Source organism: Phodopus roborovskii, unplaced genomic scaffold (genome assembly GCF_943737965.1).
Source record: "Phodopus roborovskii unplaced genomic scaffold, PHOROB, whole genome shotgun sequence".
Classification (NCBI taxonomy): domain Eukaryota; kingdom Metazoa; phylum Chordata; class Mammalia; order Rodentia; family Cricetidae; genus Phodopus; species Phodopus roborovskii.
The window spans coordinates 46,034-73,152 of NW_026125231.1; the positions used below are offsets into that span (position 1 = coordinate 46,034).

Below are 27,119 nucleotides of genomic sequence, written 5' to 3' on the forward strand. Positions count from 1 at the left end.
GGATTTGTTTCTCTAATCCTCCCTCACTTGTGAAGCAGCAGAAGTCATACAGGGGATACACTCTGCTTGAAACTTTGTCTTTTATTCAATGTATCTACCTAATGACGCCATTAGAAAATTCACCTAATGACATCATCGTTGAAGGCATTGTCTGTGAAGTTCCAGAGGAAATGTTTCTGTTGTACAGGGATACTTTAGTAATACTCATCTTAGAAAAAATCAGAACTTTGTTACTAACCACATATCTTGGTTTTGCTTTTCAAAATGTATATGTGGCTTAATTATTTACACCATTTAAAAAATGTGTAGCCATGGCATAGTTTCTTTTTTACATTTTATTTTCTTGCATGTATTTTGCTACTGTTGCTATAGAATCTGCTGGATGTTTTGTGGATTGATGGACCTGTTTACTAAGACTGAGTCTTGCATTGGTACAGAATAAATCAGGCAGAAGGGTTGAGAGGAACAAGGCATTATCTAGGTGAGAAAGCTGTCTTGGGAGATTGGAGCTGAGAAAGGAAAATTGGGAAGTCAGTGATGGGTGGCATGGAGTCAGCCTTTCTGAAGGCACAGGAAAGAGGGGGAGCCACATAACTGTCATGTTCCTCTTAAATTGACTAGTGGAATCTGATAGTATTTTCAAATAATGCAGCATGGAGCAATTGGTGAATGATTTTCTTTGCATGTATCTATAATTTCTTTAAGATAAATTCCAAGAAATCAACTTATGTGACTTAAAGTCACATGACATATTAAGTTTCTAGTTTTGACTGAGCCTAATTCTAAATGTGCTTGAATGTCTGACTTCTTTTTACATATGGATACTTAAAACTGAAATACTGTGTAGCACTTACGTATTTCTCACAGAAAAATACAATTGTAGAAATCAAATGTTCAAGCAGTGAAAATATTAGAATAAAATTGAAGTGAAGATTTTAAAAATAGGTTTTGGAAGGGTTAGTGAGATGGCTTAGGGGTTGAAAGCAACTGGCTGTTCCTTCAGAGGACCTGGGTTTGATTCCTAGCACCTACATGGTGGCTCCCAACCATTTGTGATTCAGCTGTCAGGGGATCTGATGCTGCTTTCTGGACTCCACAGGCACCAGGGGCACCAAGGCACACAAGTGGTACATAGACATACATAAAGGCAAAATACTAATACACATAAAAATAAATAAACATAGCCATATCTTGGAAACAACCTAGATGCATGCCCGTCAACTGAAGAGTGAATAAAGAAAATGTGGTATATTTACACAATAGAATAATGTGTAAATAGTAAGAAACAATGGCATCCTAAAATTCACAGACAAATGAATAGAACTAGAAAAACAAAACAAAACAAAACAAAACAAAACAAAAAACTTCCGGAGTGAAGTAACCCTAAACCAGAAAGACAAATATAGTATGTACTCACTTATAAGTGGATACCAGACATAAAGCAAAAGATACCCAACCTACAATCCACAACCCCAGAAAAACTAGAATCCTCTTCCAGATTCAGATGGAAACACATGCAGAAATCTACAACTAATCAATGGGCCAAGCTCCTGTAGTACAATTGAAGTGAGGGAGGAGTGATAATATGAACAAAAGAGTCAAGACCATGATGGGGAAACCCACAGAATCAGCTGACCCGAGCTAGTGAGAGATCATTGACTCAGGTCTGACAAATGAGGAAGCTGCCTAAGACTGAACTAGACTCCCTTAATATAGGTGACAATGCTGTGAATGGGACAATATATGAGGCCAATGCCAGTGGGTCCAAGATCTAACACTAATGCACAAACTGACTTAGTGGAGTCCATTCTATATGGAGAGATACCTTGCTCAGCCTAGACACAAGGGTGTGGGGTTGGGGAGGTGCCTTGGTCTTGCCTCAATGAGATGATGGGACAGACATAGTAGACTTCCTCTCTACGGAGCAGATGGAAGGAGGAAGGGGAGTGGGGGGAGCGGGAGTAGAGGAGGGATGGGGAACTAGGATTGGAATGTGAAAAATAAATTAATAAGAAAGCAAAAAATAAAAATAAATAAATACAATTATACAAAAATTTTAAATAGATGAAAATTACATTAAAGAAAATTAGGTTTGATTAAACAATAGTATGTAACATCTATGGTTTCAAAAGCATTATAAATATTAACAATTAAATATAAATGGAAAAATGGAAAACTGTCTACAAGCACCCCCTCCCATACAAACCATTAATCTTTTTTTTTTTTTTTTTTGCATATAGAGTATTTTTTATTTAATTTTATATAACAAAGTCCAATTAAATGAAAACAAACATTTATACACAATATTTGGGAATTTGGGCGTCGTTCTTTCCAAACTACTTCCTGCTGGTAAGGGGCGCTGTCTTGGGGGATTCGAAGAAGATTCAGATATCCTAGCTGTAGTCTGTAGGGCTGTTTTGTCCAGCTGTTTGGAATGTAGGATCAGCTTGTACTCTGTTTCAGGCGGTCTGGTGTGATCAAACCACATTAGTCTGGAAGGAATCCACATCTTTTCATTTTCTGTGGAAACAAAAATAGAAATACTTTTCCCCAGTAACTTGTTCTTCAACTTAAATTTTGGAGTCAAAGCGTTTTTTTTTTTTTTTTTTTTTTTTTTTTATTATTATTATTTTACATGTCGATCCCAGTTCCCTCCTCCCTCCCTCCCTCCCCTCCAGCCCTCCCTCCCTCCTTCCCTCCCTTTTGCCCTCTCTACCCTCTCCCATGCACTCTAAACACCCTCCCCTCCCAACCCCCCACCACAATACAATATGTAGGGGAATGCCATCCAGTTGGGGTCATGTAGATCTGACAGGTCCTGTGAAGTAGGGACTAGGGCTTCTCTCCTATCTCTAGAATAAGGCAGTTATCCCTCCATGGGGGATATGTTTGCAAAGTCCTTTTGTGCACCAGGGATACATCCTGGCTCCACTGTCTGAGGTCTCTTAGACTGCTCAGACCTTCTGGCTGAGACCCATATTCAGGGGAGTCCGAGTCAGACCTCTGTTGGCTTCCCAGCTATCAGTCTAGTGGCCCTTAGCTCCTCCTTGTTCAGGTAAGCTGTCTCTATGTACTTCTACCGCATGGTCTTGTCCTCTCCATCTGCTTCTGGGTTCTAGTTTGACTCAGTGTTTATGTATGGGTACAAACCATTAATCTTAATGTTTTTGAGACAAGGTCTTCCTTATGCATCCCTGGCTGGCCTGAAACCCACTATGTAAACAAGCTGGCCTCATACTCCTAGAGCTCGGCTTGCTCCTGCCTCTCAAGTGCTAGGATATGCATTACCATGTGCACCACCATGCTGGCCTATTCTATTATATTCATCTGTCTGTCTGTCTGTCTGTCTGTCTGTCTATCTATCTTGTCTAGCTTTTTCTTAATATTTTTAATGAAGAACTCTTATAAATCAAGAGGATAGGACAGATACTTTATAAGTAAATCTTAAGTCACACAGAGATGTGTGACCAGCTCACATATAAAGAGATGGTTAATCATACTATTAATAAAAGAAATGTAAACTAAAATTGTAATCAGATATAATATTTCATGTAGAATTCTGGCCAATGTTGAAAAGGCCTGTTATTTAGACATGAATATGGGGAAAGAAATATCTTCAAATATGTTAAATACCAGGGAAAAATTTGGAGGAATGGCATTTTGGAAATATGTATTAAAACTTAAAAGGTGCAAACATTATTAGTATGAAATTCTGTTTTAGGAATTCATGTTAAAGGATGAATAAACCAAAAGCCTAGTGTCATAGGGACAAAGAAGGCTCCTCACAGGACTGTGGAAAATAGAAGCAATATGAGTCTCAGTCAATGTTTGATATAAAAAGTTGGCCCAATAAATGCAGTGTAATATACAGTTTAGAATTTGCAAACTTTCAGATTGACAGTGTAGAAATGTGACAAGATCTCCTTTTAGCTATGGGTTAAAACACTCAATATATTAGCTGATGTAATTTTGGTAAAAACAACAACAACAATAAAAACTATATGCCTACAGGTCTGAACTAATTGTGGCCATTGTCTGTGATCAATGTTATTTAAGCATTTTATAAATTAGATAATTAGCTAATTCTGTTACTAATTTATTATTTTGGAGATAGGGTCATGATAGGTAGCTCTGGCTATTGTTGAACCTGTGACCTTCCTGTTTTAACCTCCCAAACACTGAGATTTCAGGGGTGTACCACCACACCTGATTCTGACAGCTTTACTTTAAAATGTACATTATCTTCTGTACCATTAAAAAATATAGTTAAAAAACAAAAATAGCTCGTGACTTTAAAAATAAGTAACACATATTCACCATTTGAAGTGAAATATTTTCTTTAATGATTTAGACTCTGATATTGTATATTTTCCTTTCCTTTTCTGTAAAATTGTAAGAAATGCAACTTACTGATGAAAGGGGTGTGTGTGTGTGTGTGTGTGTGTGTGTGTGTGTGTGTGTGTGTGTGTGTGTGCATGCACTGGGGGACCAACTCCAGGTTTTCTTTTTATTTCTTAAAGCTTTGTGAACATTGCCTTAGTGAATAACCTAGGACCTGTCCATTCTGTTCCCTCAGAACTTAGATCAAAGCTATTGGCTATTGGCAGTTTGCCTCTGTTTGGAGTGCTAGCATTTACCTGTGCTTGTGGCCATTCATTTTACAAAGTCCTAGGTATAGGCTCAAGAACAGGTCAGAATCAAGTGATGGCCATTCTACATGCTCCCCCCCCAGGGTTTTACCATCAGTCTGAGAGGCAACTTGTCTAAAGGACACACTATTGAAGTCAGGTTCAAGTAGTTTACATTTTGACTCTAACCTTGAGCAACTCAGCCATTATTAAGTTAGAAATATTAGTCCATAAAATGAGAAGTCTGGGGCTTTCTTCACAGTGGGCTTTCCTTATGGCAGCATCTTATATACCTATTTCTGTCTTTCCCCTAAAATTCAAAGCTCCTGAAGTCAATTGGTAGCATCTTCCTAGCATACATCAGTTATTCAATAATTATGTTGGAACAGATGTTTGATCTAATGGACATGAGTGTGTAATGAGTAAGAGATTCCCAAGAAGTGTCTGTTCTCCTTTACACCATTTTGGAAATTATACTACATTTTCTATTCCTTTGTGTTACTGTGAGAGTCAGGAGCTATCTGCTGGTGAGTGTACACCACGACTTGTACAAATGTAGGTCACCAATGTTATCACACTGTTGACATCACTATGACTCAAGTTTCTCTTCCTGCTTCAAGCTATCTTTTAATCTTCTTTTTAGAAAAGGACCATCACAGATACTCAGTAGATGTTCACACAATGAGTTTGACATAAAAAATTCACCTTTTAATTTAATTGTGTCTTCAGAAGTATGTTGTTTTATGCTAGAAATCTTACCTTTTCCTTATGTATATCTTAGTTTTTGAGACAGGATCTTATTATGTAGCTCTAGCTGGCGTGAAACTCTATATAAACAATGCTGGCCTCCTGAATGCTGGAATCATAGGTGTGTGCTATCACACCTAGCTAAAAAATTTTAAAATTTTAATTCAAAGTGACATATTTAAATTACTACCAAATGTCTTACTTTTCAGGGATTAAAGATTGAATACTACATAAATCACAAGTTTTATCTAGTCTTTAAGATGACTTCACCTACCTTTGTGTTAGAAAGAGAAGCCTGCCATTTTTTTCCATTGTCAAGGCTTTGCCCTTCTTTACCTGAACATATGCACAGCCTTCAGTGTTCCCCCAAACACCAAATTATAAGACTAATATAATAGTCAGCATAGGGATTTGTGTCAGATATTTGTAGTAAGTGTAATTTTCAATGGAGAAGGCTTGTGCTTGTAGATGCAATGGGAGTTATTAAAAAATTACTAAGCAACATACATGTTTGTGCTCATTTGCTCTGTCTCTCTGCTCCCCTCCCCCCATGAGAAGACAATGAGGAGGTAATGAAAATGTATTCAGAGAAGCCTGAACAATCCCCATAAGCCACTTCTTTGGGCTAGATCAACATTGGGCCTTGTGTGAAGTCCTTTGCATCCATGTACAGATATTTGAAACAGCCAGTTTTGTCTGATAGACGCAACAGTTGGTCATATGATTGATTTCCTATTAAATGTCAGTAATAATGATCAATCACAATATGCATTTAGTACCTTCTGGGATTCAGATAAATAGTGTGATCTCTACATTCATGGAGTTTATTGTCTTCAGGGACATATGACTTAGATTACATCACCAGTGGTTATAATGGTGGTGTGTTAAAGAGTAGGGAAAAATGGTACAGGGATTTGGTTGTTGGTCCTGGGAACATTGTGTGTGTGACATTTGATAATAAAAATTCAAAATGTTTGTTAAATTATTTTCTAAAACATTTAAAATAATCATCTTGGTTTTTTAATAGTAGTGAAAAAATAGAGGCATTGGCTAAGAACACCATTACAGAGCCCTAACTTGAGATTTGAGGATTCTTGGCAATTTGGTTGCCCTTTATGAGTTCCTCCTAGCATGGATGTCCTTGGAATCATGAATAGTGTTTCAGTTCATCATTTGGTGAATGATAGCAGAAGTCTAAATATCTCGGCAGGTGTGTGGAACTCTATTCTCATCTCTCCTAGAAGGGGAGCCTACATCAGAAGGATTCTGATTTTATGCTCTCCCTTCACTCAGCCTATCCTAGGAAGGTTGGCATGACTTATAGGATTGTGTGTGTGTTTTTTTTTTCTTTTTTGAGAAAATTGGTTAGGATAGCTCAGATTCCCCACCTTTCTGTTTCAGTGGATTCTGTCTCCTTGTAGTAGAATGCATGCCATCTTTTTAAAGCTACTGGGTAGGCACAAAAATAGTAAGCACAGCACAACTGGGCTCCTTCTGAGTGGGCTAACATGTCTGAAGCAGCCACTGCGTCAGATAAAAGCCTTATTCTCCCAAGAACACCATCAGTAACTCAGCTCATGCTTTGATTTTTTAAATTTAAAATATTATTATTATTATTATTATTATTATTATTATTATTATGTGTGTACACATATGTGCACTTTTATATGCCACAGTGAATGTGTAGAGGTCAGAGAACAACTTTTGGGAGTTGGCACTCTCCTTCTATGGTAGATTCCAGAGATGGAGCTCACGTCATCAGTCATGTGTAGCAAGCACTTCTACCTACAAAGTTATCCTAATACTTTGATTTTTTTCTTTATTTCTAGTTAGCATACAAGTTTTCTATATATGACTTGTAGAGGTCATCTTATATTTTTTTTGGTCTTAATTGGGGATTAAATTTGGGACAGTTATCTCTCCTCTCCATGCATTGACTATTCCTCCTTGTTTGGGGTAATAAATAGTTCTTTATAATGAGCCTTTTGTTTTCTGTCCCACTATTCAGCTCTCAATAATGTCATAGAGTGTTCTTATTAATTATGAATGTTTGGCCTATAGCGTAGGGTTGTTTCTAACTAGCTCTTATAACTTCTAAGTTATATCATCTATGTCAATCTACATTATATCACATGGTGTTACCTCTCTTCCATCTTGCACCTCTTGTTTTTTCTCTGTGTCTGGCTGGCAATTCCACCTTTCTTTTTCCCAAAACCTTCTCTGTCTCTAGAAGTCCTGCCTAACCTCTTCCTGCCTAGCTATTGACCATTCAGCTCTTTATTAAACTAATCACAGTGACACATCTTCACACAGTGAACAAATACTCTACAACAATTCTCTTATTTGAACAATGAAATGACATTAAATCTTTGCATTGCTGCTAAGCCTGCACTTACTAAAAAGTCAGTGCACTGGCTGTACAATGTTCAGGAGAAGAGTAAGCTTGTAAGAAGGTTGAGATCTTCCTTTCCTTTCTGAAACTTGTCTGCTACTGTTTGTTTACACTATTCAATGGTTGACAAAGCACCTGTTGGTTTCTTCTCTCCAGCCTTCTGGTGTGGCTCTCCAAGTCAAGATGTTCTACCTTCTGTAAGCTCTTGTCATCTTGGGAACAACAGATCTTGGGATAATGGATGTATAGTCAGGAGGCAGGTGGGAGCTTTATGGGGTCTCAGGTGGTCTGGCTGGCAAAAGTTAGTATGTTGGAAGTGTCTAATGACACAAAGAAACCAGAGTAGATCTCAGTAGAGATGTATCTGATGGACAAATTTTTTTAAATGTCTTTCCCTCCAAAGAGCAGTTATATGGAAATGAAAGCCTTCTCTATCTTGCCCTAGATGATGGAAAATATGAAATGCACCTCATGGAGCTGCACATGTTAATTAAGGTAGGTTAGGGACAGAGATTCTGAAGGGGCCTCTTCAGATAGAAGAGAGTTAAGTATGCTTATGTTCATTAAGACAGACATGAAGTTGAAATGGGGTTTGTTCTTAGTGTCAGATCACTGAAGGAATAGCATGGTTAAAATAAATATAGGCAATACTGACTCAATAGATGACAATTGTGGAGAGAGATAAACAAAAGTGCAATACATTGGACCCCTGGACTCAGGTTTGTTAGATTCTTATATAGCTGAGACAGTGAGAAGCTGTAGCAAAGGGCAATGTCCTTTAGTATTTGCTTAGAGAATGGTTCAGCAGCCATAAGGGAAATTCAGCAAGAAGACCATATTTAATGGAGCAGATTTTTTTCTTATGGTTTATATAACCTATGCATAGCAGATCTCTTCAAATTCTGCCATCTGGTAGGAGCAGTTTCCAGAATATCTGAACCTGTACCAGAGTTCTGCCCTTATTTCTGGTGTAATGCTGAGAAGGTTGGGTTTCCTGATGAGATCTTGTTTCTTCATTTTGTAGCCTAATATAGTGTAACTAAAGCATTGTAATGAATACTGAATTAAGTAACTTTTGTGTTTGGTATACATTGTCTAATAACAGAGATTTGTCATAATTATTATAAAAATACATTATTATGAATTTTTTAGATAGCATCTCACTATATAGCCCTGACTGGCTTGGAGCTCCTTATATAGATCAGATTAGCATCAGCTCACAGAGATCTGCCTGCTTGTGCCTCCTGAGCATAGGGATTGAACAAGTAGTCTACCATGACCCAGATGAAAGTTGTTTTTATAAAGAAATTCATTTCACCTTTGTCTTGATTGGTGAACTCAATAGACAAGTGAGTACGAAGAACATCTGATGGGAAGAGCCTTGTTTTCACTTTATTTTTTATTCTTCTCTCATATAATACATCCTGACCACAGTTTCCTCTCTCCTCACTCCTCCCAGCAGCCTGTTCTCCCCAAGATTCACTCCTCTTATGTTTCTCTTAAGGAAAGGGAAGGCCTCCTAGGAATATCAACCATACATGGCATGGAAATATACAACAAAGCCAGCCACAAACTCTCATATCAAGACTGAATGAGGCAACCCAGTAGGAGGAAAAGGGTCACAGGGACAGGCAAAAGGGTCAGATATTCTCCCCCTGTCCTCCCTCCCCCCCACTGTTAGGAGTTCCATAAGAGCACCAATATAAACAACCATAGCATATATATAGAAGACATAGCTCAGGCCCATTCAGGCTCCGTGATTACCCCTTCAGTTTCTATAGACCCCTAAGAGTCCCACTTAGTTGATTCTGTGGTCCATGTTCTCCTGGTGTTCCTGATCTCTCTGACTCCTACAGTCCTTACTCCCCCTCTTCCTCTAGGTTCCCTGAGCTGCAGCTAATGTTTGGCTGTGGGTCTCTGCATCTGCTTTCATCAGGAGCTAAATGAAGCTTCTCAAATGATGATTAGGCTAGGCTCCAATCTTTGAGTATAGCCAGACCCATCCACCCTTCCTTCCTCCCTCCCTCCCTCCCTCTCTCTCGCCCCCCCTCTCTCTCCCTTTTGCTCTCTCTCTCTCTCTCTCTCTCTTTTTTTAAATCCAGCCTCTGGTTCCTGGCATGAGCTCCCTCTTGTGATGTGGGCCTCTAGTTATTGGTTGGTCATGCCTGCGAGTCCTGCACCAGCACATCTTGCATGCAGGACAGATTTTAGGCCAAAGGTTTTGTGGTTGGGTTGGTGTTGGTGTCCCAGTCCTATCACTCTCTGGAAGCCATGCCTGGTTACTGAAGATGGCTGGTCCAGGCTCTGTATTCCCCCATTATTAAGAGTTGTTGCTAGGGTCATCCTTGTAGATTCCAGGGAGTTTCCACAGCACTGGGTTTCCACATAGCCCTCCCAAATGCCACCCAATCTCAGTTGTCTCTCCCCGTACTTTTTCAGGGATCATTTTTTATAGTTTATTTTCAAATATGAATACAGAACATCTCCCTTGCCTAAGGCAGAAGGAGAGGTGGTGCACTGGATTGTGTACACCTCCAGTAGAGTGGAGGACCACTCAAAAGCTAGAAAGCACTTTCTTTTTCTCCATTACCTTCCACAGGGCATCTTTGATATCTTTGTTTCTCAAACTGTAAATGAGAGGGTTCAGCATGGGGATCACCAGTGAGTAGAAGACAGACACTACCTTGTCTCTGCTGAATGAGTAGCTGGAGCTGGGCCGTAGGTACATGAAAAGTGCTGTCCCAAACAGCATGGTCACTGCCATGAGGTGTGAGGCACATGTGTTGAAGGCTTTCCACCGGCCTTCAACAGAGTGGATCTTCAAGACTGCAGACACTATGTAACTGTAGGAGACTAGGAGGATGATAAATGAAGACCCTCCAACCATGATCACTATGAGGAAATTCACCACTTGGCTGAGAAATGTGTTGGAGCAAGAAAGTGCCAGGATTGGTGGGAGGTCACAGAAGAAGTGGTTGATGACATTTGGTCCACAAAAGTGGAGCTGAAATATGGAACTGGCTTGAATAAAAGAACTCACGAAGCCACCAAAATATGCCCCAGCCACCATGCGCATGCAGAGACCCCGGGACATGATGGTGGTGTAGAGTAGGGGTTGGAAATGGCTGCGTATCTGTCATATGCCATTGTGGTTAGTAGGAAGCACTCAGTGAGGCCCAAACCAACAAAGAAGAAGAACTGAGCAGCACACCCCCAAAATGAGATAGTTTTCTGCTCTAGAAAGAAATCATAGAGCATCTTGGGAGCTACAGAGGATGAGTAGCAAATGTCAATGAAGGATAAGTTGCTGAGGAAGAAGTACATGGGTGTGTGCAAACGGGTGTCACCTCTGATCAGAGAGATGAGGGCCAGGTTCCAGGTCAAGGTCATGATATAGATGCCCAGGAAAGTCAGAAAGAGGAAGGTTTGGAGTTCTGGGTGGTCTGAGAATCCCAAGAAGATGAACATGGTCACAGAGCTGTTCCAGGTGTTAGTTACAGTCATGTTTCCCATGGGCCACAAGGACAAGGGGCATGCCTGGTTTAATAATGACCATCCACATTACAGATGCTATGGAAAGTGGTTACACATGCATGAGGGGCTGGACATTACATCAGGCCAAAACCAAAAGGTGCCAGGGAGGTGACCCAGTCAATAAAGTGCCTGCCATACAAGCATGAGGATCTAAGTAAGACTTGAAGAACTCATGCTAAAAAGTCAATACATGTAATTAACTAGCCAGCCTAGCGACTGTGCAAATTGCAAGCTAGCCATAGATATGTATCAGAAAACAAGGTAGATGGTGTCTGATAAATGAAAATAGAGTTTGTTCTCTGGTCCCCACATGCATGTGCACCTGTACACATATGAACATGCACACACACAAATGCACTTAAAGATGCCCCCTCCCCACAATTGCATCATTGTCTTAAACATTTTAGCAGTAAACTGTAGCTGAGATGATTATCACCTATGGACTTAGCATCCCGGGGAAAAAATTCATGTCTGCACCATTTACTCGTGTATCACTTTGGTGAGCTAGCTCACATATCTAGTTTCAAATTCTCCACCTTTAAACTAGGTTGCAGTAAGTACTTCATGGATTCATTCACTTTAAAAACAAATAATGTGGCATGCATAAAATGTCAACACATAGTAAGTAGCTAGTCAGTTATTCCGACAACTCCAGACAAGCCACTGTATTCATGTCCTAGGGCTTTGTGGAAGATGACAGAGAATGCTATGGTTTTTGTAGCTTTTGTCAAGGCATTGGTATTGAGAAATAGAACTTAGAAGGATTAGAGTCTTTCTTCTGGTGCTAAATTAGTTCTCACAGGATTGGATTAGTTTATGCAAAAAAAAATAGGCTCATAAAAAGTAGGTCAGTTTTTTTTTTGTTCTCTTCTCTTCTATACACATCTCTTTACCTTTTTGCTTTCTCCCACCATGTTGTGATGAGGCATGAAGCCCTACCAGATGTCGTTGCCTAATTATGGACTTATAACCCAGAGCTGTGAGATAACTAAGTATATTTTTTTTGCTGTGTTACCCAGCCTGAGATACTTTGTCATAGCAATAAGATAAGACCAATACTCCATAATGTAGGTGTAATGAATTTTATACCCATTTACACAGTTGAAGAAGGCAAGTCTGAGAGGCTCAGAGACCTCACTAGGTTCATCTACGCCAGAACTTTCAACTGTGTAAATAGCATTAACCTTCAAGCACCCAGCAAATTCAAGTACCTATCACAGAATGTTCTGCATAGAAAACACTTTAGCTCTAGAAAACATCTGGAGAAAGCTCTATGATTTGTAACAAAGGACTGCCTTGTTTGAACTTAGCATGTATGGTTGGTTGTGGAGGGAACATGAAGGCACAGACAAACCTCAGACAAACTGCAGAGTAGGCAGCACTCTGATTTTTCTCATCAACCCGATCTGAGTCTGTTCTTCATTCACTCCGTGGGCCTCATGCCTTGCCACACAGGTGCCTGGAGCCCTTGGCTTGCTGTTCTAGGTCTTTCTTTCACCCAGTGAGCAAGTGATCCAAGAAGCTGAACGAGTCCTATTCAGTACAAGAAAACTGGTTAAAAGAAGCCAAGACTTTAACCCAGCAATACAGATTCAGATAGTTAAGTTCAAAGCATTGGCCTATAAAGAGGAATGAGTGTGTGTGGGATTAGAGGTCACTACAGTGTTTGGAGAGTCTGCGATGTAAAGTCCATCCTAATTACACGCTGTTCAAATTACTTTTTGGAGTATTTACTAATTGGGACTGTATTCAATAGCATAGAAGTTCCTTTGGAAATTTCATTTCCATTTTTTTTTTTACCTCTGATAATTTTTTTCTCTCTGTGTGTATCATACATGTGCCATAGCATGCATGTATGCATGTGCAGAAGTCAAAAGACAAATTGTGGACATCAGTTCTCTCCTTCTATCATGTAGGTTACAGAGCTTGAACTCAGGTCCTCAGACTTGGAGACAAGTGACTTTACCCTTTGGCTCTTTATTCTCTCTGAATTCTTGTCTTAACTGCAAAGGATTAAATATGTTTTAGAAGTCCATCAGAGAGAAGACAATTTGAACAAAGAGTTGGCAGCAGTTCTCAAACCAGGTACTTGAGTTTCTTTCCTTCCTTCCTTCCTTCCTACCTTCCTTCCTTCCTTCCTTCTTTCCTTCTTTTCTCCCTCCCTACCTCCTTCCCTCGCTCCCTCCCTCCCTCTCTCCTTTCTTTCTTCTCACCCAACACTGAAGCATACAGTATAACCATGAAGGTTATAGATATTCTCATATGAAAAAGTGCTATTCAAGTGTGGGAAAACAGAAAAACAAGTTGCTGTAATCATTATAGGAGATAGAAAATGTTTTGAAGGAGGGAGAAAAAGTAACAAAATTAGTTCCTTTTCACCCCCCTTCCAACAATGTGGTCATTTGAGATCATGTATAGAATTGTGTCAAGTACCTTCATACACATCAGTTAATAATGCACTATGACAAGGAAATTATTTACCTGATCAGCTGATACAGCGAGTGCACAGGACTCAGAGACACATCGCAGGATTTATTGGAAATCTTTAATTTTTATATGCTATCTTGAATCCCAGTGTTGAATTGGATAAGAGAAAGCTCAAATATGAAAAAAGAAAGGTCTTTCACAAATATCCAATCAATTTGTTTCACTTTTTCATGATTTTATGCAAGCTGACAAATGACAAATGAGAGCACTTGGAAACAAAAAAAAAATACATCAGACATTCTGAAAAGCATAATGCTAAAATATAGATGAGTTACTACTGCCCCTAAAAAATATGAGAGGGCTATAAACTGTGCTTTTCTAATGAAAAGAAACCCATAGGCGACACATTACATATTCCAAATAAGTGTTCTGAAAAAGGCAAGAGCAAGGAAGCATTAACAAGATAGTGATTACAAACGCCTTGGGGAAGGGAAGAATGAAGAGGCAGAGCTTGAAGAATGCACTGGTCAGGAAGTCATCTCTAGGACACTGCAGTGGTGTCATTTTACATCTTCCCTAACCTATACCAGGTTCAATATCAAGCATAAACTCAGAGTATTAATAAAATGAAACTGGATGTCATTGCCACATCACTGGAAGTCCATCAATTGTAACACTCTGTGGAGGATGTTGGTCCTAGAAGAAGATGCAGAGGTCATGCAGGAAACCTCTATACCATCAATTCATAGCTGCTGCCAACATAAAACTATTCTAAGTAATAAATCAAATTTCCTTAAAAACGTATGAAAAGAAAATCCTTAAAATAGGTTTGGCTGAATTGAGGAAGGGTAGATAATAATGAGTATGACAAAGAACAAAGCTATAACGCAAACCCTGGCTGCTGTTTGGGCTTGTAGGTCTCTAGGGTGCTCTGTAAGTAATATTAATGATTAATGTCGTTATGAAGGCATAGGAAGCTATGGGTGACTGCACTTACACTTTCTACTCTCCCTCCGCCTTTCGCTGACTCCGGCCTCGAGATGTCCTTCTCTTGAAAGAATTTAACAAGACTTCAGTGGCTGCTTCTAGTCTCCAAAATGTTGATGAATTTGGAGGAATTAAGGCTGGCTTTCAAGGATCACAAGATCTGCTTGGTACACAGAAAGAGTGCGGGTAGAGGGATGGAGGGGGAAGAAAGGGCAAGGATGGGGGAGAGCTTGATTTTTTTAAGAGGTTCCTCTGGAATTAGCTAATATATTTGGGGTCAGTTTTGGAAATTGGTATTGGGGTGAACATGGGAAGGGCTTGTTTCCCCTCTCCTTGGAGAGGTTTTGTTACATTTGCCCTAGAGGGTCTTTATGAAAGAGAGAGGCACACATTTCTCCAATGTGAAGGCTTTGTGGCTAATTGCTCTCTGGGGTTACACATAGTAAAACTCATAAATGCTCCAAAGGCAATGCTTATTAAATGCTATATCTATGGCCAAGTCCTCCATCCCCTGAAGGGCAATCACTGTATTTTCTGGTACATGATGAAGAAGTTCTGGGTTGCCGCAGAACACAATAACAACATAAACACTTGGCCAAAGAAAGGGAGACTGGCTACACATGAACACTTTCACTGACCCCTTTCCACTCTGACATGGACATGTGGAACTGGACTGATGGATGCTTACTGAGCTCCTACCTATGTGCTTCATGCGTTTTCACGTTAATTCATGAGTTTCCTGTAAATCTCCACAGAGTTCAGAGGAGGAAACATTCAAAATGGTTATTAAGCTGCTGAAAACATTACAGCTAGTAAACAATTGATCCTGTTTATCTTTTGATCATTCAATTGAACCAGAATCTCAGGAAAGTAGTTAAGAATAACTTTGCAGGCTTTTTGGATTTTCTCCTGTTGGGATGTTTGCACATCCATTTTCATTGTGGCTCAACTCTCAATAGCTAGGACATTGAACCAATCATGATGCCCATCAATTGATGAATGGATAAAGAAATATGATACATTTACCCAGTGGAGTATTACTTAGCTGTGAACAAAATTATAAAAATTTCACGTAACTGGAGGTGACTAGAAAAAATTATACTGAAGTCATTCAGGCCCCCAAACACAAATGATGTATTCTGTCGGATAGCTTGGAATCTGTTGTTTCGTATGTTTAACCTGGAGTACATGCGAAAGCCAGAAAACTAGAAGTGACCACTGGGGGAAGATGTCTTAAAGGTGGGGAGTATAGTAAAATACAGGCAAAATGAAAACGAGGAATACTGAAGGTGTAAAGGTTCAAGCATGGAAAGGATGAAGCATCAGGAAGTAAGGTGTTGGTTGGAAGACTTAACCGTTAAGTCAACAAAAGTAATGACTCTTCAAATGCATTTAATTAAAAATACTTGAGACAATACAATTACCTATTTTTTCCCTTCCCTCTCCTCTCTGCAAGTCCTCCCACATATACCCCTCCTTGCTTTCTTTCAAACTCATGTCCTTTTTAAAAATTACTTATTACATACACACATCTATGTGCACACACACACACATCTATCTATCTATCTATCTATCTATCTATCTATCTATCTATCTATCTATCTATCTGCTCTTTCCATGGCGAAGACTATTTCTCTTGCTCTCATCTCTCACTAATTGCCAGTAGTTTTTTGTGTAGGATTCATGCATCATGGTCTTTCCTATGTTCACTTTGGCATGTCTATTGATGTTGTCTCTGTCCAGTTCATGTTTAGGCAGTCATGTGGGTGAGACTTTATGGGGGGTAGCTTCCAACAAGTATTTAATTTTTAAAAGGCCATTGTTTTCGGTAAGTTTAGATGTTTAAATTGTAGCTAATACAGCCAGGCTTGCTTATTGAGACCAAACAGTGTAAGGCATTGAATGTAATACATAGGGGACTGGATTACATTCCAAAGGAGGCAGAGAATAATCTCTTTTTCTGAGCAGATTGCTCTTTGCTGAATGTCAGCAATGTCACTCTGGAAGTTTTCATCAGATAATGTATATATCGTTTTGTCAAAGAGCCATCTTAGAAAGGAGAACACATAGGGAAATGGCTGTAGGAATGACTGCTTAAAATCTGATGAGAGGTAGTGAGTGTGGAGTGGAAGGGAGTTGGGAAGGCGGGCACTAAGAGTCACTTGGAAGGTGTGTAAGGCAGTGGGTTGACTTTGGACATTCACTTGATTCCATCTCTATACTTTTTAAGGTGACAAGTCACCTTCTTGCCATTACATTCAATAAGCACTATCCAGAGACCTATTGTTTGGTAGCCCTGTGCTAAAAACTGGCAAACTATTTGTAACAGCCCTTTTTGATGCCTTCTCTTTTCCTCCTTCCATCTCTCTGTTCTTTTCTTTGCAAGTTACTCTTCCTTTTTCAGGTTTCCTTTTCTTTTTTCTTTTGTATTCTAGTTGAGGATATAACTCTGTGGTAAAGTGCCTGCTTAGAATGTGCGAGCACTGGATTGAATTCCTAGTACTGTAAGCAAGCAAGTTTCTTAGCCTTGGTGAAGGATAAGTGTGAGGATCTGATTTTGGTTCCCAATACTTACGTGAAAGTCAGGCATAATAGTGAGTACTTGTAATACCACTAGTCCAGTACTAGGTAGATTAAGACAGGAGAATCTCTATAATTTGCTGAAAGCTCTGGACTCACTGGGAGACCTTGTCTTAAAAAAAAAAGGTGTGAAGTAATCAAGGAAGAAACAGTGTGAACTGACTTCCACACATACATGCACATAGGTACATGTGCACCTACACACACACACACACCCACGTGCACAGGATGTTTCTCATACCTTTATCTCACGCTCTTATTTCCTCATTGCCTTCAGCGAGTGATCTCATGTTTGGTTGCTTTAGAGGCCACAGGCATCTTCATCACCTGTATCTGTAGCCCAGACCTAGGCTCTTCATCTCAGGATGCACACAAAATTCTTTAATCTTCTCTTTTGCTTTAAACCTATTCAAGAGCAAGTAAACTGTGACCCAGTGTTCAAACCTGGCCCTTTGATGGCCATACACTAATAATGGTTTTTAAAAGGTTGTAAAATCAAACAAGAAAAAAAGCAACACAAGACTCACAAAAACTAAGTATTTGTTTATCATGTGTCCCTTTGTTTAGCAAAGTTGACAGATCTTGCTCTATGTCATCTCCTAAGTGTGTGGGTAATATTTAATCCCATTGATAGATAGCCAGTTTTCATCATCAATGATAATTATACCCTAAGAATTTCAGTGACAAGTGTTGAACCTTTTCTTCTGGGGGAACATAGAGCCTCTGGTTTGTGATAGATTTGTGCATCTATCAACATACAGTCTTATTCTGTGTGTATCTATTAAAACACTCTACTTAATATATAATGTTACTTCATAATATTGAACTTACATCCAAAACCACCATATTCACTCTGATTAAAGCTTATCTGGTACTTAATTTGTTCCTGAGTATTTTATTCTTTTTGGGGTTTCTCTCTTTAAAGCTAAAAATTTGGGGCTGGAGAAATGAGTCAGCAGTTAATAGCACTTGTTGCTCTTGCAGGGGACCTAGGTTCAGATCCTAGCACTTACATGGTGGTACATATCCATCTGTAAGCCCAGTTCTGTAGAATCTGATGCCCTCTTGAGACCTCTGTGGATACCAGGAATGCATGTGATCCATACACATACATGGCAGACAAAATACTCAAGCATAAAATAAAACAAATAAGTCTCAAAAAGTTTTTTGCTTTATCATTTCTAATATTTGTATTTGCGTGGATGTGTTCTTTTTGACTTTCTATATGTTAAATATGTTATTTCATTATCTTGGAATAAGGATAGTTTTTTATGTATAGAGACCTAGCTTTATGTCAGGATACTGAATGTCTTTCTATTTCTTGATTTAGATTTTCTAATATAATGGTAAATCATAGAATCTTTATTTTGGCAGTTGTCCATCCTTCTAGATCAGTTTGGGTAACAGCCCTGTTCCTAGGGCCTTATTGGGCAGGTTTTGTAATCCTAGAGGTCTCATAGTTGGCCCAACCTCAACAGCTTTGGGCAGAGGTCATCTGACCTGTGAAAACTAAAAATTGTTACTCATTTTTGGAGACTGATGAGGGAGCCCTGTAGTTCTTCAAATCACCTTCATGGTCATTCCTTCCTTGTCTTGAATAATGACATATATTTTGCTGAACAGCTCTGTTTTGTTCCTGCTGTTTTTGTTCCTAACTGTACTAACTTATCTTACAATTGGAGAATAATTTGGACACACCCTTACTGTTGTCTCTGAATATTCCTCACTTTTAAGTATGGATAGGCTGGTACTTTCCCAAATGTGTTGGTTTGACTAAGAATGTCCCCCATAAGGTCTTATATTTGAATGCTTAGTTACGAGGGAGTGTTGCAATTTGAAAAGATTAAAAGGTTAGGAAGTATGGCCTATTGGAGAAAGAGTGTCACTGGGAGTGGGCTTTGAGCTTCCAAAGCCCATGCCAAGCCTGGAGTCTCTCTCTTTGGCTGTGGGCAGGATGTAGAACTCTGATCTACTTCTCCAGAACCATTCCTGCCTGCATGCATGCTTCCATGCTCTCTGCCATGCCGATAATGGAATAACTGCTGAAACTGTAAGCAAATTCCCAATTAAATATTTTTGTTTTAAAATAAGAGTTGCCTTGGTCATCTGCCAGCAGGGTGGTAGGATTAATGATCAAAAATTTATCAAAACTCAGCTGCCTCTGCCATTAGACACTTTCTGGGCTATCTCTGATAGTTCTAATCTCTTCTTTCCTGAAACCCCATCCATCTTTTGTATCTTTCTTTGTATGTCAGGTGCTGACTGAGTAACAAAGGCCTGGTTAATCGCCTTGAGATTTTCCAGATTCTGTGGGTCTATAGATGTGTATAACTGATAGGTGTTAAGGAAAGCTGAAGGCGATTCATCTGGGCCCTGTTTCAGATCTGTTACCTTAGATAGGTTAGTGGGCTTCTGGGCTGCCCATTCTATCCCTTCTAACAGAATCTGGGGGGTACTCACTGAGTGCCTCCCACCTTTTTCTGTGTTGTAGTCCCATTGGGGTCTCCTTGGCAGAGCATGGCCAGTCACCTCTGCCCTTTGGTCATCGACCATTGAAGCTATTCTGGGGAGTGCTTCAGTTGTTTTCATGAGAATCTGTTCCCTTTCTTCAGTAGTGAAGAGGGAATCTGCTGACAGTCATTCCATGTGGGGAGATGATTGAAAAAGAATCAATTAGAGAAATTAAGGAATTGGGACTAGTGCCAAAAGGGGGTTCTGTTTCTTCCAGTTGTAGAGGTCTGTGATGGGGACATACTGGTAATAATCATCAGGAATGGAGATGTCAGGAGTGGAGTAGGGACTGGAAGGGGGTACCATCTCAGAACTAGAATGGGAGAAGTCAGGAGGCCCTCTGACTCCCTGGTGGGTGTGAGGAGGAGAAAAGGCAGGGGAAGAAGGTAGGGAAGAGCTGAGGGTTGGGGGAGAGGATAGGTGGATGTAGGGAAGAACTAGATGATGGGGGTAGGGGTAGTTGCAGATGTGGGGGCAGAGTGAGGCCTTGGTCATGAGAACAGGGGTGGCAAAGGTGGAGGTTGAAGTGAGGAGGAGAGAAAGGGGCAAATATGGCTATATGGAAGGACAAAGGTTCTTCCTCCTGTGAGTCCTGCAGAACAGTTTTATGAAGGGGTTCATTGGTCTACAGGCCCTCAAAAGGTCCATCTGCTGACAACGAGTGCTTGACCACCTTGCCTATTGCAGAGCATATGGACCTTCTTCTAGGGGGGCAGGTTGGAAGTTGCTTCATCCCAAGGCAGGATGTATCCAATCTGATCTGGGTGTCCTGTGTCACTGCAGGTGATATTACCCACTGCTCAGGCTGTCTGAGAATCAAAAGTACCCTGGGAGGGCCAGTCAAGCCTTAATGTGTGCCATTCAGTTTCACAGAGTGTTCAGAGGCGACTCTTGGCAATAGGATAATCATAATCCTCCTTAATTATAGAGGGGAAAAGTTTATCAAAAATTTTAAGAACACAGGTTAGAGGAATGTTAGGTTTGTTACCAATATTGTTCCTCAGTTCAGTCACCCCATGTCCAAAATAATCCAGTTAACACAGAAAACACAATTGGCAGAAAGGACAGTAAAAATGAAAGCCAAGACAAGATGTACAAAGACAAGACCAACATGACATAAAATGAGACAAAGAACCTTAGGTGGGTGGTGAGACTTCTCACTTTTTGCCTTGGACTGGGAAATGTTGGGGTTCCTTTGAACCGCCTCCACATCCCAGATAAGGATTCCACAAGACAGCACCATACTATAACTCACCAGGAAGCCTCTGTAGATGCTTGATGCTTTTCTTAGCATGAAAGTTCACTCTGAGAGTTCTCAAACTGAAGGTGATCCCTGAGGCTTGGAACATCTGAAGGCCCTCTCCTCCTGAGGCAGCCCCCTAGCTCCTCTGAGTTCTGGAGAGAAGGTCTTAGTTTAGAATTTGGGTGGGAAGTCCGAATTTATCTTGGGCTCTCCAGAAAATGTTAATCCCAATAGCGAGAATAAGACCATTATCACAATTGGAGCCAAATTTTAAGTAAGCTTGGTTTTTATTGGGGTGCACTCAAGATCTGACCAGCCACTACCTCATAAGTCAGATTAAAGATATCAGGTCCAAATCTATCTCCCGGGTCCATTTTAAGAAGAAAAATTGCCAGTAGTTTTACAGAAGGGAGACAATGGGATAATAAGGAAACACACACACACACACACACACACACACACACACACACACACACACACACACACACACGCCAAACAAAAAACAACAAAAACCTTAAAAAATCATGTGGTCAGGGGGAGCTCATGGATCCCAGTCTGATAGCTGGGAAACCAACATAGGACTGACCCAGACCCCCTGACTGTGGGTGTTAGTTAGGAGGGCTGGGAAGTCTATGGGGCCTCTGGTAGTAGATCAGTATTTATCCCTAGTATACAAATGGACTTTGGGAGCCCATCCCACATAGAGGGATACTCTCTCAGTCTAGACACATGGGAGAGGGGCCTAGACCCTGCTCTAAATGATATGACAGACATTGAAGATCCCCATGGAAGGCCTCACCCTCCCTGGGGAGCAGAAAGGGGATGGGATGGGGGTTGTGGGGGAGATAGGAGAGGAGGGGAGGGAACAGGGATTGTCATGTAAAACAAGTTTGTTTCAAATTTAAATAAAAAATATCATTAAAAAATTATGTGGTCACCTACTATGTGATTAGGGAGGGGTCAAGGTATTCTCAGCAGCAAATCGAAGTCATGGACCAGGCAGGTTCCTCTTCTTTTTTTCACAGCAATAGAATAAGATACCACGTCTTCAAGTTCTAGTTTGCTTAATGTCGTCTTTCAGGCATTTCTCTTTTTTGTTTCTCTTTCCAAATAATTCCTTTAACAATTTTCTTAGAAGTCTCATTAGTTAGTGCCCACACGGGCAAGTCTCCCCTCCATAAGGCACTAAGGCATGAATAATACAATTCACCCACGTTACTTGCCATGTTATAGAAAGGAACACATTTTGCAATCCTGCCCATAACCTCATTTCCACCTAGACTTAAGCTGAATGGAATTTACTTTCTATTAACACTGTGTTCACAATTGCTTAGGTATTTTGTAAGAAGATGGAAGTTGTCTCTAGGACTTTCCTCTTTTTTTCTGATTGTTCATCAGACTTACCCTTAATGGTCTACTCATGACAATGCCATCTTTTAATTGCACAAGATTTAAATCCTTCCAGCCTCTTCTTATTATGCATTAAAAGTACTTATTACAACAGCATGTCCACGTTTTGATAACAATTTTTGTTTTAGTTTTAGCTCCTATAATGAATTACGAAGAGGCTTATAAGCAACAGAAATTAATTTCTTGCAATTCTGGAGACTGAGAAGTCTGAGAGCAGAATGACATCATGGTCAGGTTCTGGTGAGAGATGCAGACTACTGACTTCTCACTGTGTCCTTACGTGAAAGAAGCCACACAGTTTCTGTGGTTACATTACCCTCTTGTCAGAGTAGGGATGAGAGACAGTGCTTTAGCACTATGTATGGAGGCCATTTTAAACAGCAAAATAACCAAACAAAAATACAAAACACACAAGGAAAATTGCTCTCATTTATAACATGAGAGTCCTAAACAGGAAGGAAGTTGTCCCTTTGACAGTTATGGACTGATTTTCATTTTTCTTTTGCATGATTTTATATCTTACAAAATTTTGACTTTGATAATTAGTTATAATAGCTGTTTTGGTGGGGTATTTGGAATTTTCTAAATACATAACCATGACATGTGTAGACATTTTGAGTTCTTCTTTCTTCTTTTGAATGCTTTAACTTTTTTCTTGTCTAATTGCTTTAGCTAGAATTACAAGTATTAAGTGACCTATAAGGAAGAGTCAGCTTCTTTGTGTCACTCCTTATTTTAATGAGAAACTCTTCAACTTTTTAAGCATTAAATAGGATGGTAGCTGTAGGCTTGTGTTACATAATCTTATTATATGAGGTTCACTTCTTTTATACCTAGCATGGTGAGTTTTTTAAAATCACGAAATGATAAATTTTATCAGTTAAAATTTCTGTATCTATCAATATGGTCATTTTTATTATTCATTCTATTATTGTGGTACATCAGATTTATTTCTCTAATTATGTTGATTACATAATATTCCAGAGATGAATTGTATTTGATCACAGTGAATAATTTCTGAATATGCTGTTGAATTTAGTCTGTTTACATATCATTGAAGACTATGTAGTTTTCATTATAACTCACAGGGGACATGCAAGAATTTTTGTTGCTTGGTGCTTATGTCATCAAAGTTGCTTATAACAGAGGTCCAATTTATGGCAAGTCTTAGGACAACAACCAACTGCTGTACTTGACCATTATCATATTTTAAACTCTCAGTCACTTCTCAATCATACAACTGTCTTTATGGAGTCACAAAAATTATTTTATTTCTTGTATATTAGTAAGACTTAAAAATAGAAAAAAATTTATTTGTGTATATCATGGAGCTTAAGTGAAATTTACAATATGACTTTGTTGTGTGTGTTGGTATCTGGTGTCTTTCTCACTCACTATTTACCTTATTTTTTGAGAGACAAGGTTTAGCACTGAACATGGAGCTCCCTAATTCAACTGTACTGGCTGGCTAGCAAGTACCTAGGATAAACTTGACTCTATCTCCCAAGCTCTGCCATATCTGACTTTTTAAATGTGGGTGCTGGGAGTAGAAGTCAGACCTCATGTCTGTATGGCAAGTACTTTGTAAATTTACTCATCACCCCAGTCCTTGATGTCCTTGGGAAAAACAGACCATGATACTAGGAATGTTGGCATTTGGTTAGACTCAAATGAATTTGGTAACTTGGATTCCTCAAATGATTATGGTTTTATGTAGCCATGGAAATAGTGCCTGTTTGAAGAAGACACATGTTTGGTAAATATTTAAGTTCATATGAATTATGCATTGCTTTGCAAAAATGATACCTACCCTCTCAAGATCTACCTGTTCAGCCCCCATCACTGCCAACTCACATCAGTATGCTCCAGTAGGATGAGAGCAACCCATGGGTTGCTTAAATGATATTGCTAGATAGTTTTGGAAGTATGCTGGAGACCACATGGACAACATACTCTAAAACTGTTATCAAGCAGGATATCCTATAGAATTAGATTGTGTAACACATATATTCTGGATTTTGAAATCACTGTCTCAGTGTGATCATCTGGGAGATAATTAACACTGTTTACTGAATCACACGGTGACCTGAATTCAATAGGCCAAGGTGACTGATGTAAGTGGAAGTTTTCTGTCCCGACCTCCCAATCCCAAGTAACCACTCAGAGGCTTAATATTACTTATAAATGCTTGGTCAATAGCTCAGGCTTATTACTAACTGACTCTCACATTTTAAGTTAGCCTATATTCTTTATTTACTCTTTGCCATGTGGTGGTACTTTTATTAACATGGCATGTTCATCTCCTGCTCCCTCTGCCTGGCGACTTCCTGACTCCACCCTTTTTCATCCAATCATCCTCAATTTGGTTTTCCCCCTTAACTGTATCCTGTTCACCTATTGGCCAGTCAGCTCGTTTATTAAACCAATCACAGTGACACATATTCACACTGTATGAAGGAATGTTCCACAGCAGACTGATCTCCTCTGGCATAGTTTAGAGCAAAGAATCCAGTGTTTCCTGGAAGCGTGAACGTTAACTTGAGTTTGTTGTGAGAGATGTGCATGAAATATTTTAGAAGCAAAGGGAGACGTCTCTTAACTAAACAAGGATAGTTAAGGGAGGAAGAACCAGTCTTTGAAAAGCAGTATAAGAATGACAGTGGTAGATGTTGCCACTGAGGATGCCTTGAATTTGATAGGAAGGCTAGTGCCAATGTTAAGCTTCCAGAGACAGAGTGAACATAGTCAACCTATTAGGTAGCAGGAAACACAATCTGAACCTGGTCTTTTTAAATTTTTATTATTATTATTTTTTCTTATTTTACACATCGATCCCAGTTCCCTCTCCCTCCCATCCTCCCATGCCCTTCCCCGACCCCTCCTCCCATCCCATTCCCCACCCACTCCCCAGGGAGTGTGAGGCCTTCCAGGAGGGATCATCAAAATCTGTCAAGTCATTTGGAGTAGGGCCTAGGCCCTCCCTCCTGTTTCTAGATTAAGGAGTATCCCTCCATGGGAAATGTGCTTCTGAAGTCCATTTATATACCAGGGATACATCCTGGTTCCACTGTCAGAGGTCCAATAGACTGCCCAGGCCTTCTAACTGAGACCTACACTCAGGGAATCTGGGTCAGTCCAATGCTGGTTTCCCAGCTATCAGTCTGGGGTCCATGAGCTCCCTCTTGTTCAGGTTAGCTGTCTCTGTGGGTTTCTGTATCCTGGTCTTGACCCCTTTGCCCATCACTCCTCCATCTCTGTAACTAGATTCCAGGAGTATGGCTCAGTGTTTAGCTGTGGGTGCCTGCTTCTGCTTTCATCAGTTACTAGATGAAGGCTCTATGATGGCATATAAGGTAGCCATCAATCTCATTATCGTGGAAGGGCATTAAAGGTAGCCTCTTCACTATGGCTTAGATTTTTAGTTGGGTTCATTCTTGTAGATCTCTGGGAATTTCCTTAATGCCAGATTTCTCCTTAAATCTATAATGGCTACCTCTATTATGGCATCTCTTTTGTTCTCCTCTATTTTTTTCCCTGTCTCAATCTTCCTGTTTCCTCATGCTCACTTTTTCCATCCTCTCCTCCCCTTCTCTTTCTCCTAACTCCCTCTCTCCCTCCCTCCATGATCCCAATTTGCTCGGGAGATGTTGTCCCTTTCCCTTTCTCCAGGGAACCACCTATGTCTCTCAATGGCTGGGAGTACCATTTTCCCCATAGACTCTTAAAGCTGTGTGCAATTTAGCCTACTTCCAAGTGGTGGCAGCAACATCACACAGGGGCCTGCGTAGATTTTTGATAGTCTTAGATTTAATCATGCTAATTGAGTTGTCAGGCTCATGTTCACTTCAACTGTCTAGTTTAATCACAAAAATCTGAAACCACGAATGATCAATAGAGTAGCTGTCCATAGTACAGTAGGAAATTGAATTCAGGTCCTGAGCTTTGTCTTAGATTTATTAGGGAGACCTGATGCAAGACTTTGAACCTGTTGAGTTGAAGATTTTGCTGGTGTCTATGGAAGAAATACAAGCTGATACAACGTTTCAAATTCATTATGAGAATCAGGATGTTTTACTTCTAAATACCTCTGTATTTCTTTCTGGGCTTTGTTTCAAATTTACTCATTAAAACACCAATGCTAACGTGCAATAAAACATAAAATCAAATTTTAGGAGAATCTACCAGAGAATTCAATCTAATGTGTACAGTATGCTAGTGAGATAAATTTAAGTTTGATTTTATATTATTGTCTTCTACTGTGCTTTCTATGCTTTCTAATTCTATATGACATTTATTTGTCTACATGTATTTTTTTTTTTTTTTTTTTTTTTAGTTTTTCAAGACAAGGTTTCCCTGTGGAGCTTTGTAGATCTGCCTGCCTCTGTCTCCTGAGTGCTAGGTTTAAAGGTGTGTGCCACCACCACCATCTGGCCATGGTTTTGTATTTTTTAAATGTGACAAAACTAAATAAAATTAAATTAACCATAAAGAGCTCTCTAGAAAGACAGAACCAGCAAATGTGTTTATATAGACTGTTAGAATGATAGGTAGATGGATCACAAACGGAACATTTCCCAGAGGAATCCTTCATGTGATCATGGAGGAAAATTAGCTCCATAAAAGGCTGTCCAGAGGTTGGAGATCAGGTAGGCTGTCTTGT

The 27,119-nt window shown here is 39.7% G+C and overlaps 1 protein-coding gene across 1 annotated transcript; it reads right to left on the minus strand.

Annotated features, from left to right (window-relative positions):
- Positions 1-10,321: 10,321 nt before the first annotated feature.
- LOC127227129 (olfactory receptor 5A1-like) lies at positions 10,322-11,271 on the minus strand. Its single transcript, XM_051191422.1, is given in 2 exon segments — positions 10,322-10,878; positions 10,881-11,271. Coding segments are annotated over 2 exon segments (948 nt in total).
- Between the last annotated feature and the right edge of the window lie 15,848 nt (positions 11,272-27,119).